This window comes from Phodopus roborovskii, unplaced genomic scaffold, assembly GCF_943737965.1.
Source record: "Phodopus roborovskii unplaced genomic scaffold, PHOROB, whole genome shotgun sequence".
NCBI classification, from domain to species: Eukaryota; Metazoa; Chordata; class Mammalia; order Rodentia; family Cricetidae; genus Phodopus; species Phodopus roborovskii.
In genome coordinates this window covers 8,205,291-8,225,571 of record NW_026126629.1, presented here as the reverse complement: position 1 = coordinate 8,225,571, position 20,281 = coordinate 8,205,291, and the positions used below count along the sequence as shown (strand labels likewise).

Genomic DNA, 20,281 nt, shown 5'->3' with positions numbered 1-20,281 from the left:
GGTTTTGCCTTTTTAAGCCCCTGCAACCCATGATGCAGAGTGCCATTTTTTTTTTTTAAAAAAAAAGACAGAGATGGACCTGTCCAGTGAGTTCATCAACCTGGCCAGTATTTAATTAAAGCTTGCTTAAAATTTGGTTTTATTCTCAAACAGTGGAATTAACATTACACCCTGCTCCTAGATATTTTACACCAAGGCCATACTGCCTTGATTATACCAGTTTGACAATAAAGTTTTGAAGTAGGGTGTTGTGAGCAGTCCAATTTTGTCTCCTCCTTCAGTATTTCCTGGGCAGTGATAGATATTTCACTCTTTCAAAATAAGATGTGTATTCATATTCTCATTCGTTTTTCTTGAGTCTTTTAAGTTAGTAATGAAAATTTTGCTTCATTTTATATTATTGTTACAGATGTTGTTTTCATTTTCACTTAATCACTTAATCTCTAGATTTTTTTTCCCAAACAGATTTTTTTTTTTTTTTTAAGACAAAGAAGCATTTATTGGGGGAAGGGGAAGGGCATAGCTTGTGAGGGCATTCATATGGAGATCAGGTGACAATCTGCAGGAGTCAATTCTCTTCTTCCACCAAATAGGCTCCAGGGAGTAAACCAAGGTCATTAGGGTTGGTAGAAAGTGCCTTCACCTGCTGAGTCATTTCATTATAGCCATAATTTAATTTTATGCCATGAAATGTATCAGTTCTCTCCTTAGATGTAATGAAGATTCATTCTGCAGCACAGGCTGACCACAACATGGACATCCTAATTCCTGGGCCCCTTAAGCATCTGAAGATACATTGTCACATTTGAACTTATGTGAAATCTAACATTTATTTTGTTGTGGCAACTAGAATCAAAATCTACCTTGTTTATTTGTTTTATTGCTAAATTCAGTTGTTCTCAAACCATTCACCTAATAATTTCAGTTCTTACCAATGTGTGGAAATGTCATTTTCATTATAGCTCAAATCTTCATTTATAAGAGTCTTGGCATTTACTACCTGATCATCTGGTTTTATTACTTGTGTATTATTCAGTACTGTGTTATTTAATTATCATAGTTCTCTGATATATTACATTACAAGTTGCCTGAATATTCCATGTTCATAATTCTTCCAGCATTCAGTTATGTGTCCTCCTTTACACATCTTGTCATCTTGTAATATTTTTGTAGCTTAATGTCAAATCCTATTAGTGTCTGACTCTCTGTCATATTATACCTATGGGTTAATTTATGGGAAGTGAATAATCTCCTGATATCAAATTTGGGGGCACTTTTTGAAAATGTTAATTCCTGTGCTAAACCCATGGATATTCTGACACTATAGTTGTTCAGTACAGAACTAATACTTTAGAAACTTAAAAATATCAGAATTTTGTTCAGATGGCACATAGACAGAGATCAGAATATTTACTCCTGATTGATAGGAGGGTTTAGATGCATCTTCCTAAGATAGGCACATTTGCAGGCAGCCTGTAATTTGTTTGTGTAGAAAAAATTTAAAGGAGAAATGAAAGAAGAGTAAAAAAAAAATATTCTTAGATTTTTGGAGACACAGAGGGAAAGCAAATGATAGATCAGATAAGAACAACATGAGGTAATGACCCAGAAGAGAAAGAAAGCAAAAAGTTGCAGGGTGGGAATTTACTGTGAGAAGAGTCACAGGGGCATGGGGGAGTTCAAAGGAAACTGCCAGGTATATTACAGTGCGGTTGACTTGACCTGGGTGAGAAGTTTAGGCATCACAAATCAGCAAAAAATAAGTACTGGCTTGCGTGCGTGCGTGCGTGCGTGTGTGTGTGTGTGTGTGTGTGTGTGTGTGTGTGTGTGTGTGTGTGTTGCTGTGGCAGTGTTTTTATCTGTATCTATTTTTTAGAACAACAGCATGTAAACTGACTTTAAAGCCTAAGAGAAAGAAATAAGCCAGGAAACTCATTAGGGATGATTATAGCAGTTCATGCTGGAGGTAAATGATGTGCTCCTCTGACAATGAGGGATGAAGTGGAGAAGACTTGATTCGACCTCTGGGACTCCTCAGGGCTGTAGTGATTTATTGCTGCAACAAGTTCCACTCTTTTATCTCTACGACTGCTACTGTGCCATCAGGGACTTTGAAGGCTAGGGAAGATTGTTGAATTAATTTAGATGCTAGGCAGTGCAGGGTTCTCCTCACATTCAATTCTAGTAAAAAAGAAAAGATTGGAGCTCTGCACCTAAGAAGGAGACATGAAGTTCTTTGTCTCTTTACTCCAGTATAATAGTGGGAAAGTAACTGAATGTCACTTCCATTATCTACTAAGTGAAAACAACAGCAATCTTATCTCCTAGATCTGTTAAGAAGAAAGAATAAGACATTGAATATCTGTCCATCCACATGGAACACATGGGCCTATGATCTAAGCAACTCTACTATTCCCTACTTACTGTTTGTTTTGGTTAGACAATTCACTCTACTGGGTATTTTTCTTTTCACCTGAAATTAAGTATATGGTGAAGAATTGAAAGTGATATAAGAAAGACTGCAAGCTACAGGCCACATGAGGCATTTCTATGGCATGAACAAGGATGGGGAGAACTTTATGGTTCCATAAACAAGAGAATATAAGATAGAGTGTGATTTCTACATAGCATTCCTAGTTAACGTAACATTAAGTCTGTTGATTTATTGGCCTCCTTCACTTACTTGCCTTTGTTTTGGCACATTCATGAGGAAGAATTTGTTGTTCTGTTCATACCTTAGTGGTGACAGCCATGATTGCTCTTAAGACTTGTAGCAAGGACTAGCAATGGGAGCACTCTGACCTAAAATAGAGGTCCTCCACTTTTATCATTGAACAGAAATGACTCAAGAGTGGGTCTCAGAACAGAACTCTGTACAAAAGCATGATGTAAATGTTTTGGTGTACAAGATACATTTCAATTCGCTGTGCCAAATCTTCCATCTACTTGGTTGTGCCCAGGAACTTAACATTCCAACCTTCCTCTTTTACATGAAGGAAAATGATAACCTGTTCCTTGAAGAAACAGTCTTGCACTAAGGATACAAAGGGGGAAGGGACTTAATGTCTGCAAGCACCTAAGAGTTTACCAGACTATATCCATATTCACTACTTGGGGATTTGATTCATAAATAAACATGACATTTCTGTGCTTTTAATAAAGCCATGCTATAGACATCACATAGACACCCTATGACATTTATTAAGCCAATGTATGCTGAATAAGCATGTTGGAAAAAACAGAGCAGGATATTAGCAATGTGACACATAACCCTTGAAATACAGAGCAATGTGGGAATGAGCACACATTCAAATGTATGTCAGGTCCAAAATAGTAGAACTCTTATCCATACCTAGACCAGTGTTCTCTATGGCCTGACCTAACAAAACATTTTTTTTTCCAAGAATGAACCTTCTAGTCTGGTAGTTAAACATCTGATTTTACACACAAGATACATTTTTTTTTCATCAGTTTTATTCTTATTTAAGGCTATAGGAAACCTCTGAATTTTATGGCTCTGTGGATTTTTATGAATATAAAAACTAGCAGGAATATGCAATTAGAGCAATAGAAGTGAAATACAGAAATAGACTAGAAGGGGAAAGCAAGGGCAAAAATATATGAAGATACTTCATGTTGAACCACCCTGAAAATTCACCCTCTGAGAGAGGTCAGCAAGGCAGTTTCCTCATGAATGGCTTACCAGTAGAAGCAGTTATTCCACACCTAATGACAGAAATTGATCAATAAACCTTATTTCCTAAGGTACTTTGACAGTACTCATGATAATTAAATATGCTTTACATCAGTAATTCTTGTTCTAAGAATTTCCACTATAGGTACAAGAATGCATGCATAAAAATTTTCATATGCATAGTGATAATTGTTGCTTATTAGAAAAAATGAGAATAATTTTTTCTTTCTTTAAAAGCAGCAGTAAGAAACATTATAATACATACCTGAATTAGACTCCACACAACCATAAAATAAAGAGAATGAGAAATGTCAATATATGATAAATAATGCAATATACAAAACATAGTTCACACTATGCTTCTGTTCAGTTCTTGTAAATAAAAAGAATCATGTGCATAAACCCTCAGAAAATACATTCTACAAATGAATACAACAAAATTCTCTGTGCTCTGGTGCATCTGGAGGCCATGTGCAATTGCCACTATTACACACCTATGACATAGGTGTTTACTAAAACTGTACTGATATAACATTTGCAATATAATGCACACACATTCACACACACACAACCACATATATATCTGAGAATATAAAAAGAGCCCCTGATTTTTCTAAGATTTTGATATCTATGGACCTAAAAGAAAATCAAACTTTTACCTGGCAAAGAGAATTATTGCACTATAGCATTTTGCCATCTGTCTAAAAGAAGAGTAAAAAAGACAAATCCAGGTCTCCATTTAGAGGAGTGTGATCACCAGAAGTTACACACACAGGTTCAGGACCCACCTACTGACCTGTAGCAAGCATTTGAAAGAAACCAGCTGACACTGTGATTCTCCTGATAGGGTATCACTTTGGAAGAATTCCTGGAGTGAGGGCTGCAGGCCCTGTGAACAGGAGTGTTCATTTTCTGTCCTGGAATAGACAATCTAGAAGGGAAGGGGAATCTTTCCTGACCTCAGGCTGTGCTACTAATAGGTAGGTAGAGAGCTCATAAGCCAAAGACTTTTCTTTTTTGCACATCTGTGTGGATATTCAAGGTAGATCCTTACCTCTGCTGTATTTGAACAGGGATTACACATGCCAGCCTTGAGTTTTAAGAATCTGCTCAAGCTCACCCAAAAACAGTGGCAAAGAGGCCTGGGACATCTGAATGACAGCTTGGCTCTGGTCAGCCTGGGACATCACTCACATTACTCATCCTCAGTTCCTGAGTTTCCTCATCCTTGAAACTGCCACACTGATGACATTTTCATCAAAGGGCTGCAGGAAGGAACCAGCCCTCAACACTCAGCTGTTACTAGGAATTATAGTTCTGACCTGTCAGGTCCAGTGGTCCCTGGCATTATCTCAGCTTACCTACCAATTTGAATGTCACAACCACTTAAGCAATTCCAAAACTAGGTCAAGATTGGGTTACACATTTTAACTGAAAAAATTTATGGTTAAAAATATTACCATAAAAAAACTGGGGTCTTTTTTTTGTTGGTGTTTGGTTGTTTGGTTGGTTGGTTTGGTTTTCTAGGAACGGCTTTTGAAAAATATCGCTTGGCTGTTCTTGAACTCAGTCTGTAGATCAGGCTGACCTCAGGCTCACAAAAATCCCCCTGCATCTGCCTCCTGAGTTCTAAATATGTTTTTAATAAATAAAAATGTCACACAAAAAATAACCAAAGTCAAAATCTATAAAACACAATCAACAGTTGGAATGGAAGCTGGGATGTTTTGCATAACATTTTATACTTGCAGGTTTAAAATATTAGTAAAAAGTATTTCTATAGCCAAATACAGATATTTAAAAGTATCTTGGCCTCTATTTCCTACTCTACTAAATGGAGATGATGGCTTGTTTTGTGCAAAGCACTTTCCGAATAGCACCATCTGTTGCTACAGAAAATGGGGCTAAGAAGAGACAAAATTCTAATATGCTCATTTTGTAAAGTAGGTATCAGTGAAAGCATGCTTCTCCCAGGTCCTTCAGCCATCCCATTTGCACTTGGGAAAGAAAGTAGCCTTGCTTTGATGTTCATTGTTTTCCAGGCTAACACACCCTCCATCACTGGCTCAACCACAAATCCCTACTGTGGAGTGTTTTCCTGCTTGGAGGTGTCCACATACAAGACATAACAGAACAACAAATGGACATCTCTCATAGTTTTCACATATCTGCAGACATAACACTCAATAAGCAGAAGACATTGGACAGTTGGCTTTCCTGGGCAAAAGCTGGCAAAGCCAGATATGGTCACTCAACACCAGCCAAGTGATGAAAAAAATGTAGAGCCACAGGCCCCTATTGAGAAACTACATGGCTCTCTCTGTGTGTGGGTGGGGAACAACTCATAGTTCACATCACATCCCACCATCATTACGAATCAAGTGTCCTGTGTTAGGCTTGGTGTTGGGAAGGGAATGGGTTAAAAGCCTCTTTTCTCTCTGTCTGGTTCTCCTTAGTGGAGACTGTGGTAGAGGCACTGCCTTGTCTGGCTGCCTTTTGTTTTAAAGATATCGATTGTTAACACAATGACTGGGCAGGAGATGGAAGGCACCATCATTAGCTGCAGCCACCTCATCAGTTGTTACAGAGCTCAGAGAGACACTAATGGATAAACAAGGTCGACAGGAGCATCATCAGCCAGTTCACAATGTCCCTAGGTGGCAGAGCTTTAGCCAAACCTTTCTATCTCTCCATGGCAAATTAGTATTGATGCTTGGGGTCTAAAAAGTGTACCCTGGACCAAGAACTGCATCATACTACCTTGCACATCATAGTGCCTTGTCTGTACACAGACGATGTGGCAAAGAAGATTTGTGACTGCCAGCCTTGTTTTATGGAGTTTCTTTCCAGTACTGAAGAGCAGTGCTGAGTAAGGTCTATGAGTAAGTGGCCATGGTCACTGCCAACACTTAGTGACTGTCTACATTATGATAGTGATGTTTTAATGCCTTCCATATGCTGTTTAATTTAATCCTTATGATTGCCTTACAGAGAATTTCTTTTTAAATGATATTTTTATTTATTCCTTGAAAATGTTATACATTATACAGTATGTTTTGATTATATTCATCTACCACTACCTCCCTCTAGTGCTTCCTGGAGTACTCCATCCTAAAACCCTCAAAACTCTGAGCCCTATTAATTACCCTCTCCCAGTACAATCATTGCTTCCCATGGGTGTGGAACATGTATTGAGGCATGAGCAACCTACCAGAAACTACATTCCCAAAGGAGAATGACTCTCTTTCCCTTGGTTCCATCCATTGCAAAAGATCCCTACCTGGGTCGTGGCCTTGTGAGACACTCCCCTACATTCAGATTGGCAATTTGACTGGCTTGATCATGTTCAGGCAACTACTGTTTCTGTGAGTCGCTGTATACAACAACCATGTCATGTCCACAAGTCTGTATTTTACAGCTTTCTTCCCCATCTGCTAGCTCATGCATTCTTCCTGCCTACTCTTCCTTTATGCCCCCTGAGCCTAGTTGCCCAGGAACTCAGAGAATTATTTCCTATTCTTGATTCAGAAATAGGGAGCCTTAGGCTTGAAGACACTGACCTTCTTGCCTAACTTTTCTTCACTCTTTAGCAATAAAGTTCAGGTAAAAACTCTGTTAACTGGTCAATTGGTCCCGATATGCCTAAGATGTTTACATTTTTCACAGCACAAGTTTCAAGTCCTGGGATTCCAAAATCTCCAGCCAAATGGATAGTTGTTCTGGTTTTGTTGCTGCTGCTCTGATAAAGTACTCTGGCGAAATGTAAGAGAAACAGGAATTTATTTCAACTTAATGTTCTAAGTACAATGGTTTGTTAGTTATTATCAGACAAGTCAAGACAGGAATTAAAGTGTCTAGTTATATGATATCCATCATCAAGAGCAGAGAGAAATAAATGCATATGTGTTCCCTTGCTTTCTTGCTTGTGCTTGGTTCAATTTGACTTTTCCCCTCATAGGCTTAAGAACTTCTGCCTAGGGAATGGTGTTAGCCCACAGTGAGCTGGGTTTTTCCACACTGATTAACTTGATTAGAAAACCTCCTATAGACACACCCAAAGGCCAACTCACTCAGACAATTGCTGATTGAGATTCTCTTCCCAGGTGACTCTCAATGGTGACAAGTTGATGATTAAAATTCATAATCAGAGTTGTTAACTCTGTGAACCCAACATAAACCACTTGTTTCACTTAGCATTTCTATTGCTGTGAAGAGACACCATGACAAGGACAATTCTTATTAAGGAAAACATTTGATTTGAGCTGGATCACAGTTCAGAGCATTAGTCCATCATTAGCTTCATGGTGGGACATGGCAGCAAGCAGACGTGGCGCTGAAGAAGGACCTGAGAATTCTACATCTTGATCCCTAGGCAGCAGAAGTAATCTGTGTCCACACTGGGCATAGCTTGAGCATAGGAAACATGAAAGGCCACCCCCACAGGGCATAGTTCCTCCAATAAGGCCACATCTACTCCAACAAAGCCATACTCCTAATAGTGCCACTACCTATGGGAGCCATTCTCTTTTAAACCACCACAAAAATTGCAGAATTTAACTGGGGAGATGAACTACAAACAGACATGGTTAGAAAGCATGAAGTTCGCAACATTATCTCTTTTAATCCTGACCACTCAAAGTGCAATAGCTGAGTGAGTCAACAGTATCTACCTTACATGGGAGTGTGCTAGAGAGGGGGCAGCCTCCACCCCCACTTGGAGGTAGGTCAGACCTCTTGAACAGGATATCATTTTAATAGGACCCTCATGAGATTAGCACAAATGTTCAATACTGAGAACTGTTGTTCTAGCATCATTTCCACAGCCATGCTGCTTTGATCTTGAAGCAGCTAACATAATAGAAGATGCTAAAGAGGTCAGTCCTAAGACAAGGGAAAAGTTCTCATCCTTAAGAAACTTTCACTCAAAAATCCAAGGATGGATACTACAGGACCCTGTGTAAGCAGGCCCAGCATCATACTCTGAGATGAGCCATGTGTCCTGGGGCTGTGAAGTCAAACTGACCTGTGTTGGGTTGCTGAGCCTGCCACCTGCTGCCTGGGGAATCTGCTACAAACTGGAAACCTCTAAGTCCCCAGGAGGCTCTTTGTTAGAGGACTAAAATCACCCATCTGAGATACTCAATTCTGGCTGTTGTGTTGAATCAACTGAAGGCTTTTATGAGAAAAGGCAGGTGCTTGGAGCTGTAACCATGGAGTGGGGTTTTTATTAGACTGTTGTGTTGTTCTGCTGTTAGTATCATTTCTAAGCCACCTGGTGTAGTCTTGCATATATACTGGATTTATATTCCCTGACCTTCTCAGAAAGGATGGTGCCAATGTGCCAATGGCATATCTGTCTGCATCCCCAACACTGAGCATCACTGAATTCCTGTTGAATTCCTCTTCCCTGAGATACTGTTTGCCAGGAGCTTCACAAAGGAAGGCCAAAATCTCTTTAAGGAAGCAAAGGTCCCAAGAGGCCTCCTACCTTGATAAGGACACTAAACTGTCTTTCTTAGTTGGGGACTTTAAAAGAAGAACACTGACCACATTGCAAAAATGTTCACCTAAAGATCAGTATAATTTGTTTTATATAAAAAAATAATAATTATAAACCAATCTTATTTCTAGTATCCCTTTTAGCTGATAAATTTTCCTTTGGACTAAATCCTAAGACGTCCTATAGACTTCCATGTTATATCTTATCCTTTCTTGGGGCAGCTAATTAAAGCACCTGGTGGGAATTAGTGCCTTCCATATTATTCACAGCAAGGGAGCTGCTTTCCAGCAATTAACAGAGCATTGCCTGAAAACAAGGGAGCACAGATCAAGATGGAAGCTGTCACAGGGTTTTTGAACCAGGCCTTTTCAGGGTGGTAGCAATAACCCTACCCTCCAGGCAGGCAAAGTCTCAGCACAGCAGGAATAAGGTAGACACAAAGTCTCTTGCTGATCTTAGATGCTTCTGGCAATGTGATAGCTTCCAGGACAGGACAGTTGATTTCCTTTAATGATGTGACCCCTGGTATGCTTAAAACACACCATAGCAGGCCACATTGCCAAGACAACCTGAGCAACACAAACAGGACTGTATGAGGAAGAAGAAAGAAAGAAGGGAGTGAAGGAAGGAAGGAAGAAAGGAGGAAGCAAGGAAGGAATGAATCTCGGTGGGAAAGAATAGAAGGATAGAGAAGATGGTATGGGAAAAGTTGGGAGATGGATAGGCATGCTCAAAATATATAAAATCTCTAAAATTATTGCAAAAATAATAAAATTGCATTTTAAAAAGAATGTTTTTTTCTGCTTATAGATAGTATGCCCAATGAACTAGAGATGTATAAATCCTAACAATAAACAAATAACTACATTAATCAATTAAATCAACATCATATAACTTCTCTTTTCTCAAGCAATTATTCATAAACTCACTTAGCTTTTAATGTGTCTAAACCCATCAGTGTCCTGGCAAGGAATGAACACAGGACTATATCCCAAAAGATGTCAGGTACCCCTCCTTCCTGGCCTTCCCTCTTCTGCAATGTCCATTAGTTATGGAGTAATGAGAAAGGACTTGGCCTCTAAGATATATTTAAACTCACACATCCTACAAAGGACCATTTGATGAAGAAGCCAGGAGTAACCAAATGACCACTTCCATGTACCAAGAATTCTGTGCTGGAGTTTCTAAACTGCTAGTTAGAATCAAGATCCAGGTTACATTCCCCCACACCCTTGTTTTCTTTGAGTTTTATTTACAGATTTCTCATGATAATTACAAGGCCCATTCATATGGCATTTTGCATATTATGAAGCCCGTGTTCAAATATGGAACTCACCATTAGATAGACTCTAACCCATTATAAAAAGAGAAATTGTGATGCAGAGAAAGACTACAGATTTGTTATATGAGATAGTGTTGGAAAATAAGAAGGGAAGTACTTGAACCAGCAGGCATTTGTCCAAGTTCTCCAACTGTCCATTAACATTTGCTTCTTACTTTCCCCCCAAACTCCCACTAATGCTTTTGAGTCATCTTTGCAGAAATATGCTCCCATTCATATGTCACTTACATCTGCTGTATAATATCCTTCCAGGTCCTTGCCTTTTTGACCTCAGACAGCTAAATTCTGCAGGTTGCATTTCCTGCCATCTGGTCATTAGGGGAGGTCCATCAATAAGGGCCTAAGGCAGTAACTGAAGAATGTAAGAAAGGAAGAAAACTGGATATGTTTCTGTCCCTCTCTGGGCTTTAAACAGGATTCCTTCATACTTTAACTTTTGGTTCTGGGGTGACTCTAGTCCTGTGAGATTGCTCTGGGCTTTAGCCTTAGAACTATCCCCTGTCTTTCCATCCATACCTGTCAGTTGCTTCCTAATGGCCCCATCTGGATCCGTACCATCCCACCACATACAGCTTCATCAATGAAAAGTATTCCCATGAAAGTCCTTATATAATAAGGACTTAGAATAATACTATTTTGGGTTTAATCACAATGAAACAATAATTTTTTCAAGTTTTATACATCAGATTGGTGTTCATGTGAATGTAAAAAAATAAGAAAAACTTAACTAATTTTTACTTCCATGTGCTTCCTGGTGTCCAGTATTTTTATGTCTATTGTATATTTTAGCCATCAAAACATAATTGTAGAAAAAATAATTTATTCTACAAAGAAAAAGTATCCAAGGTATAAGGACCTGTTCAGACACTGAGTCAACAGTTAGATTGCAGAGTATGCCATTGTTTCCTCATTTGCAATTTCATAGTGAGGATGATAGGTCATCTTGAACATTCAGAAGACAAGACTAAGAGGTTATCTTGCCCATTCACAGTGATGAGGTATTTGGGACTGTCAAAGACATCCTAGCATGAATGACTGGCAACACTTTGCAAACATGGGGTTAACTAGTGAAAAAGCAGAAATATAAGCCCACAAAGTTAGTGTAAGCTTTAACATCTGGTTCTGCTCTGCAACACAGAAAGATGGGCTCTGCTCACAGTTGTCACATTTAGCCTAGGCTGCTATGACAAATGCCATAGCTTGGGTATCTTAAACAATAGATGCTCATCTGTCTGAGCTCTGGAGTCTGTGTAGCCTAAGATCAAAGGGATGATGTCAGCCTGGTAGATGTGGGGAAGGCTCTTCTCCTGACTTGCTCTAGTTGCACAGAGCAGAGGAGGAAGTACTGTAACACTCTTCTACTTTTCTCCCATCACAGTGTTTTTATCTCCATGATCCAAGGCATCATATTGAGATCAGGACTTCAACATACAAATTTGAGTAAGACATAAGCATCCATTTTATTACACCAATGTATGCCTTGTAGGCAGTATTGATTTTCTCTGATTAAATTTTTATATAAATGACAAAGCAGAACAAATGAAATTATGAATTATACTCATACCCCTACATTTAGTTGTGGTTCTATACTCAAACCACAGACACTTTTCCCATCCTAATCAGTTCTTCACTTCTTCTGGTGTTAGTGAGAATATTTTTTCTAGGAATATTATTTCAAATAACTTCTATTCATAGAAATAATTCCAAAGTCCTATAGTCTGGTATAAAGAGCATTGGGTATACCTCTGAAGTTTTGAATTAAAAGTTTGAGCCTTGATATTAACTACCAGTATGATCTTGAAAAAGAAGTGTCAGTCATTGTAGGCTCAAACTAACCTACAGAATAGGAATAATTGCATTTGGTCTACCTCCTGAAATAGCTTGAAGATAAAAACAGCATGTTTTGATAAGCAAATTACTACACAAGTGTGAAAGATCATGTTTATTAAAGGACATTTACATCCATTACTGAATTTTTATCCTCAGAGCAATCTGCTATCAGTAACTGTCCTCCTTAGCAAAATGCATGAATATACAGGGGGAAAAAAGAAAGAAAGAAAAAGAAAAAAATTGCAGGTGAAGAATATTCTGCAAAAAATCTTGCAAAAACTTGTCAAAATTCATGTTTCTCTTTCTCCTACAAAAACAATAACTTCAGAACTGGTACTGAAGTTCCTGGTCCTCTGAGCTACTGATTCACAGGATCTTTTCTTGACCATGCCCCAGTGAGAAAATGTCCCTGCATTGAGGCTGAGAATCAGCACTCTGTGCCAGGTGACTCATGGTGAATTCCAATCTGACCATCTTCTATGTGATTTATGTTCTATTCAGAGATATCTGAATATTGACCTTAATATTTTATAGAATTCTTTCTCTTTTCTTCCTACTTTAGAGTCCTGTGATAATGAAAACCAGACAAACAAAAAGAATATGTGATTCTACTATATTTAATTTATGGCCTAATACGTAAGGATTAGCCTTCACATCTGAGAAAAAATAAAAAGCACACATATAACAACTACAACAATCAAATAAAAAATGGCATGAATCTATGAGAATATCAGTAGTGGAGAGGGACATAGTATGGGTCAGAGGGAAGAAAAGGAGTAGTGTACATGACAGAATTATGCTATGTACTAAGAACCCTCAAAATGACTGTGTGTTTGTGTTTGTGTGTGTGTGTGCGTGTGTGTGTGTGTGTGTGTGTGTGTGTGTGTATGTGTGTGTGTAGAGATGACTCAGTGGTTAAGAGTGCTTGCTAGTTTTGCAGGGGACCTGAGTTTGGTTCCCACCACCCACATCAAGTGGCTTACTCCATTTTCAGGGAATAAGACACTTCTGACTTCCTCAGATACCTACATTCTCAGATCTCCTTTTATACCTTCCCCAAATACACAAAAACTGAACTAAAATAAATCTAGGAATAAACAAAATAAATAAAGCACCTGACATTTTGGAAGCAAGAAGGACTGTTTCTTCTCAACACACAAAATCCAAGCTTTCACATAAGAGCTGTCACTGAGCTATGAGTTGCTCAATCCAAAACAACCAACACAGAGTTCTGAGGGCTCAACACTGATCTTAGATTCAACAGCCTTCATCCATTAAAAAGTCTCAGACTAGCAACCCATCTGCATCTGCTCAGCCTCCATCCCTGTAGTCAACTAGGGTATCTTGTGATATTGCCGCTGTTCTGTTCTTTGGCAATGTTACTTTTCTACTTTCTCTGACCTTACCAAAACATAATATTGCAGGAGAGCCAAATAAAGGGAACTGAGAGATGGATCAGGAGATGGGGCTTACAATGTCCTCTCCATTGTTGTAAACGCACCGGAGACTTTACACTAGGGAGTTTTCATGGCAATGTTTTCCATGTCAAATGCTGAGCCAAGTTGGAGTTCACATACAATGAAGGCTGGCTGACTTCCAACTGCCTAATAATAATTTGAATGCTGTGACAGAGAGAAACGTCTTCCTATTTCCAACCCTAGCAATTTGGTTCAAACATGATCTCAGCCACTTTAAGTTTTGAAATTTCTAGCCACCTCTTAGGCATTTTCTATTAATGCTACCAATCATTTGTGAAAATCTGCTGCAAAACTAATCTCTGTGAGAAATGAAACATAATGGTTTCCTTACAGACAGACAGACAAGAACTGTGACTTTTGTTGTTTTATGCCATGTTTTTCATAGTGAACTACAAATAGAAACATCTCTTCTCAAGGTCAAGAAGAAATAAATTTTTGCTTATACAAGCATCTTGGCTTCTTAAACAGGAAAATCTTTGACAATTATCTTTATGATTTGATTTTTAAGACCTAGAATAACTGTTCAAGTAAAAAAAAAAACAGCTAAGCTAAAATTGTACATTGAATCTATCATATTATTTAGTATTTAAGTGTAATCATTCACATGATGCAAAACGCCTCAGGAATATACAAAAGCTGGGGATAAAGAACCATATTGGGCTATCTATATAAAAAGATTGTGTGTGTGTGTGTGTGTGTGTGTGTGTGTGTATGTGCGCGCGCACACACACACACACACCTTTTCTTATAAAGGGAAATCTCAGTCAAAAGCAGCTGCAGCCCCTTCTGAAAAGGAAATCAGAAACCACTAATTTAAATTTTTCATTTGTGCTTTTTTTTTTCCAGAACAATTTGCCACCCACAAAAGGGTAACTTTATAAGTCTTCATTAGCTCATGAATTTTGGGACTTATCCCTTAAATAAACTTAACTCATTTCCATATAATTATAGCAAATAAGAAGGACCTTTAAGAAAAAGAGACAGGGAAAACAGCACAAAATGTAAGGCCGTGCTGAAGAACCTGTGTCACCGTTACAATTACCATATTTGGATTTTTAAAATGAGAATATTGAATGAATTAGAGAAAAACCAGCTTTAGGCAGAATGTGTTTGAAGGTCCCGGTTTCCTTTCCGGGACTCTTCCTGAAAATATGTTTCTTTCTCAGTCTCTGTTGCTAGCTGCAATTGTTGTATGGTAGGTCATTGTGATCCATTTCTAATAAGACATGATAGCATGAACTCAACATCTAAAGAGAGAAACTTGGATATACCACTTCCCAAATTATTCTCTGTCCTTATATTCAGGGGCTAGAGTGAATAAAACGATGCTCCCAAGCCTGATTTCTCATAATGGATGGTTTACTGAAAATGAAAAAGAATTAGGTGTTTGGGAAGAGAGAGATGTCTCTCACTCTGCTACCTGCTGTTGTCTACCCATCCCTACCTTGCTGCATAACCATGTTTTCAATACCCTGTCTTAGTGGTGAAACATCATAGTTAAACCACTGCCGGAGGTGCAAACATTGAGGTGAGCTGTTCTTAATATCAGAGGGAAAACCATCCTTTGAAGGCTGAAAATGTGCATCAATTAGAAGGAGGGGATAAGGATCTTCTTTAGACATTTCCCAACTGCATGTTATATTAAAAACTTCCTTGATGAAGCATTTCTGCATATGACAGGCATACCGTTAAACATTTCTTCCTTTTCTTAGTCACTTTAAAGGACACAGCAGATCCACAATTAACATCGAGTTGAACTTGAATAGCTCAGTCACACTTTCTAAAATTTGCTTGCCCTTTTCTCTGCGTTTAATTATGATCCTATTAATAGTAACATTTGCAGTGAGTGCTAACATTTGTCTCTCAGTTCTGCCTATTTGTTCAGGTGTATCATTTTCTTTTTTAGGAGTATTATCAAGGAGTAAGCCCCAACCACTTTTAGATGGCCTGATTGCCATAGTTTCCATTTGGGTGGCTCAGGTCTGGAAGCACTGATTTGGGGCCATACAAAATATACCTGGGTACAATTCTTCTCTTGTTTCTCTCTTGACATCCAAGGACTAGACATGGCAATTTATGTGGTCAGCATGCCCACTGTCAATGATGCCTGACGCTCCAGAAAGAAAAAAAAATGTTTGGGGTGGCAAAAGGAGATGATTCAGACATATGGTGCCTAGAGCTAGAGACAGTGACTTACTACAATCTCCTGCTGGGCACTGGGCGACTGCGGTCATGCGTTCAAGCAAACAATCTGTCCTTCATAGCAGCACACTCCTCAGCCCTACTGTGACCTGGCAGCCGTGCCTCTTGTACTGACAACCACCTACAGTCTCTCTTCCTGAGTCTCCTAGGTGCCTGGCTTTCTGTGCTGAATAAATTATTAATGGCTATTAATCCATGGCACATGGGATTTTTAACTTTGTAAACCTTTATGGGGGCAGAAAGGTTAATTTCATAGTCTTTGCCCTTTTACTTTTACAGTGCATCCCACCGATGGAGTTACTGACTGAGATTTTCCCTCTTCTTTCTCCTTTGTGAATCTCACATTTAACTACAAGCAATGCATGTAGAATCGATAGATTGACAGGAGCACCCACAGCAACTGAACAGCAAACTAGAATCACTAAACAAGAAATGCAGACAATTACGGAAAACCCCAGAGCAAAATCTCAATAGGACATGAATGTGGGGTTCGAGTCATTAAAAGGGTCCAGCAATCCCATAGATGCAAGAGAATACTTTCAGATAGGATCTCATGCTTAGAGTTGGGAATCAAGCCGAGGTTGGTGTTCCAAGCCTTTAATCCCAGAAGTCTGGAGGCAGAGGTAAGCAGATCTCTGAGTTTAAGGCCAGTGTGTTTTACAGAGCAACTTCCTGGGCACAGAAACCCTGTCTCGAAAAACCAAAGGGGTGGTGGAAGAATTGGAAATCATACTCAGCTCACCCATTTGTATACACATACAACTTACTCCAGCTGACCTTGCGCAGATCCAGCTATTTAGTGCCCCAAGGGGATGAAGCTTAAAGCAGGTAGACCCAGCCATCCTCACAAGGAATAGAGTCTTCAGCTGCATTTGAAGTAGGACAACATCTTGCAAAACAGGTTATGTGTGTGAGAAGGGAATAAGCCACTTGTCTTTCAATTCTCCTCTTCACACACCATCACTATGCTCTTTATTACTGCAACTGGGGACACAGATAAAAGACTTTTGACATGGCTATCCCACTGCCACAAGTCACTAGAAAAGCCCAAACGTGAAGCATTCCTTTTGCACCTTCAAAAATGAAGGAAGTAATGCATCAATAAATTTGCAAGTGAAAGCACTGTTTTTTTTCCAACTACCCAAAATAGAAATATTTCAGGTTTATGCACACATAAACATGCACACACGTGCAGGTGTATGCTCACACATATGAGTATGCTTCAGCATTGGAAGATGCCCAGGTTATTCTGTTTGTTAGTTTATTGGTCCTAGCTCTGATGCCAGGTGCCTTTCTTAGATGTGGCTTGCCTCCAAGTGTTCTGGATGTCTAACAGTTTCAGTGAGCAACTGCCAAAGCCCAACCTTCTTAATATACACACGTTACTTCCTACAAGAATGGAAAACATTTCTGACACTGGAGTGATGTTGGGGATGATGGTGAGGCAGAGCCATGCTCACAACACTGAGGACAACTGTAGCCTAGCCTTAGCAGAAGTGGACTTGCATCTGGAGGAACTAGGACATCGCATTTCGATTCATACTATTAAAAGCTTACATTACATAGTTAAACTAATTGCCTGTAGAACTGCCCACTTTCCAAAGCAACTGGGTTAACACAGTTAACAACCTGAGCTATCTCTGTGAGCATTTCTTCAGTCACCCACAGCATCCAACAGCACGGTGTGGGCAGCCTCTGACCGGGACTTTGAGACTTTTCCTCTTTCTCTGATTAGTCCTACTTCTAAATCCCATCAGGCATTTTATAGTAACCCCAAACTAAACTCAATTAATAGTCTCTGTTATCCCAGAATCTCATCATAGAAGCTGAGATTTAATTATGTTAAAAAGGCACATTATCGTTACAAGTTTCCCCATTTTTCAAAAATCACACACATGATGGATCCTGCTCAGTACATTACTAACAAACAAGCGTGTCCCTTACAGCTACCCACGGGGAAAGTGCTACTTGAGACTGGATTCTGCTTGAATTGGGCTATGGAATAAGGATCCTTTCTTTAAAATCATTTCTGATTATTTTAAGATTTCTTTTGTAATATGACACAAATTGCAGGAAAATCAAAGCTACTGTCAAGACAGCTAAAGACATTAAGCTTTTGTGACTCGGGATGCTTCCACACTTTCTCAAATGTTTTAAAAGGTTCCGGAAAATAAGACAAAGCAGACAGCACACAGGGAAATACATGCCCACCAAACTAAGATCTCCCCATCCACACATACACAATTTTAACTTGAAGTAAGACTGCTGATTTAATATTTAAAGCAAACCCCCAAATCACCCATTGAGTCTGCAGCATACAATAGTACCCCCAGCCCCACTCCAGTTGCTCCCACACACCTTTTAATATCAGATAGATGCTGTTTAAAGATGACAACGGCTGGGACTTACAGAAGGAAAGCATAACGCCTGGGAGGAGGAAGGGCTCCTCGGTCTTACTCCTTGGTTTCTTCCTCAGAAGTGAAGGGCTCTGCCTCCTTTCAGATTTAAGCTGTGGTGGTGCAGTGCAAAGGTACAACTCAGCTCCCAGCCTGCTCACAGTGTTCAGCCCAGATCCCACATCTAAGCCTCCACATGCTTTCTGCACATTCAAGCAGCTCAGCTGAAAACGTTAGGGAGCATTCCACCTCAGCCCCAAACTAAACAACACACATATTTAACAGCTCCATCAAATGGGAAGGTTTAAAGAAATAAGCATTTGGTGTTATCCTCTTCTAGACTGAAGGAGCACCGGGCTGGGAAGGACTGCTCTCTGGTCAGTGTTTTCCTTTCCTGACTCTCAACTAGGGAAAATCCCAATGCTTGAGGCGTATGTATGTTCATGTTGACTAAGCTCGCAGGGCATCAGTCATGTGGGAACTTTGTCTCGAATTCCATTAAGTTAGCCCACCACTTCCCATGCTGCACCAACTCTCATACACCCAGCTAAATCAGCCAACTTCGTGGCCACAAGTCAAAGCAAAGTTTATCCACCCCACCTTCACCTCTTCTTTTCCAGCTTACATCCGTGCACAGTTGATTACCAGCCCCAGAGGTGGCACAAAGGAAGCGTTTAATGCCGTTCTAACGGGTCTTCCAGTTGCCCACTGGAGATAGGTTTCCAGTAATATATTCTAGCAGCTTAAATATTTTTTAAAAGACGTTTGCTTGCATGATGGAGAGCGTCCAGGCACCCCCAATAATTGCATCATCAAAAAGAACACTCACCAAAATACATTATTTTTCTCATTAATCAACCAGCTGGAAGCCAACCGTGGCGTCTTCAGCCTCCTCTCGCACCCAGGGCTGGAACGCAGAGCAGAGCCCTGGCATGCTATGGTCAGTGTAGATGTTTCCAGCGTGGCGAGCAGCGGCGCAGAGCGTGCCTCCTCCCGGGCGGGCTGGGCGAGCTGTGCGGGGCAGGCTCCTGCCTTCCAGGCTACGATTCCCCGCGGCTGGGGCTGGAGCGTGCGCTCCGGTCGTGCGCGCCACTGCCCATCCTTACTGTAACACGACTCCTCCTTGCGATGTCCTTGCTGCTCTCGTGACATCAGGACTTCCCGGGACTACTACAAACACAACCCCCAGCACCACCCCACTGCATCCCAGCAGGGCTTTCAACCACTCCAGGAGGTGATCTGTTGAGGGCCTGTCAGGACCAACCAAGGCTCTGGGAAGCTTGAACCAGTCCAGAGACCTGGGCGTGGGCGGAGTGAGGGGCACGGAGGAGGCTGGTTTAAAGAGAAGGGTCTGGCAAGCATCGGGAGCCACGCAGGGGAAATTCACCCCAGATGCTGGGTGGAAACCTGGCTCAGGCGAATTCTGCCATGATCGTGTAATTAAACACACTTTTATCTTGCCCCTCCTGAGAGCGCTGTCACTCTCATTAAATTAAGCTTAAGTGTGTGTATGTTGAGAAGACAGGCTCTGTGCTCTGAGGTTGAGGGGGCTGCAAGTCCGCTTACTGGGTTAGTGTCATCCCATCACAAAAAATCCGGTGAGTTGTTTTTATATCTTTTTTCCTGGTTTAGGTTGATAGATATGAAGATGTGATAAAACTCCCTTCCAACTGTAGCACACCAAAATTATGCCCTCTCCCTTAGCAGATAATGGAAGGTACATTGGGGGTGGAAATGATCTTTGATCCTCCAAAGGGAGAGAAGTTATAATGGAAACTCCATCAAGATTGGGTCATAATTTAAGCCTCATCACCAGTATTGAGTCCACACACTAAATTT

At 40.1% G+C, this 20,281-nt stretch overlaps 1 protein-coding gene across 3 annotated transcripts in view; it reads right to left on the bottom strand.

Moving 5' to 3' along the window:
* Positions 1-20,281, bottom strand: part of Znf385d (zinc finger protein 385D) — a 653,823-nt gene that overhangs the window by 298,925 nt on the left and 334,617 nt on the right. Inside the window, exon 1 of one of the 3 annotated variants that reach the window (XM_051206781.1) lies at positions 19,272-19,471. The exons of 1 other annotated variant lie outside the window; for it this stretch is intronic. In XM_051206781.1, coding sequence (XP_051062738.1) covers positions 19,272-19,293 — 22 coding nt within the window. In that variant the 5' untranslated portion in view covers positions 19,294-19,471. Of the gene's footprint in view, positions 1-18,455; positions 18,653-19,271; positions 19,472-20,281 lie in introns of those variants that run through there. One more of the 3 variants, XM_051206782.1, reaches the window with a different exon arrangement.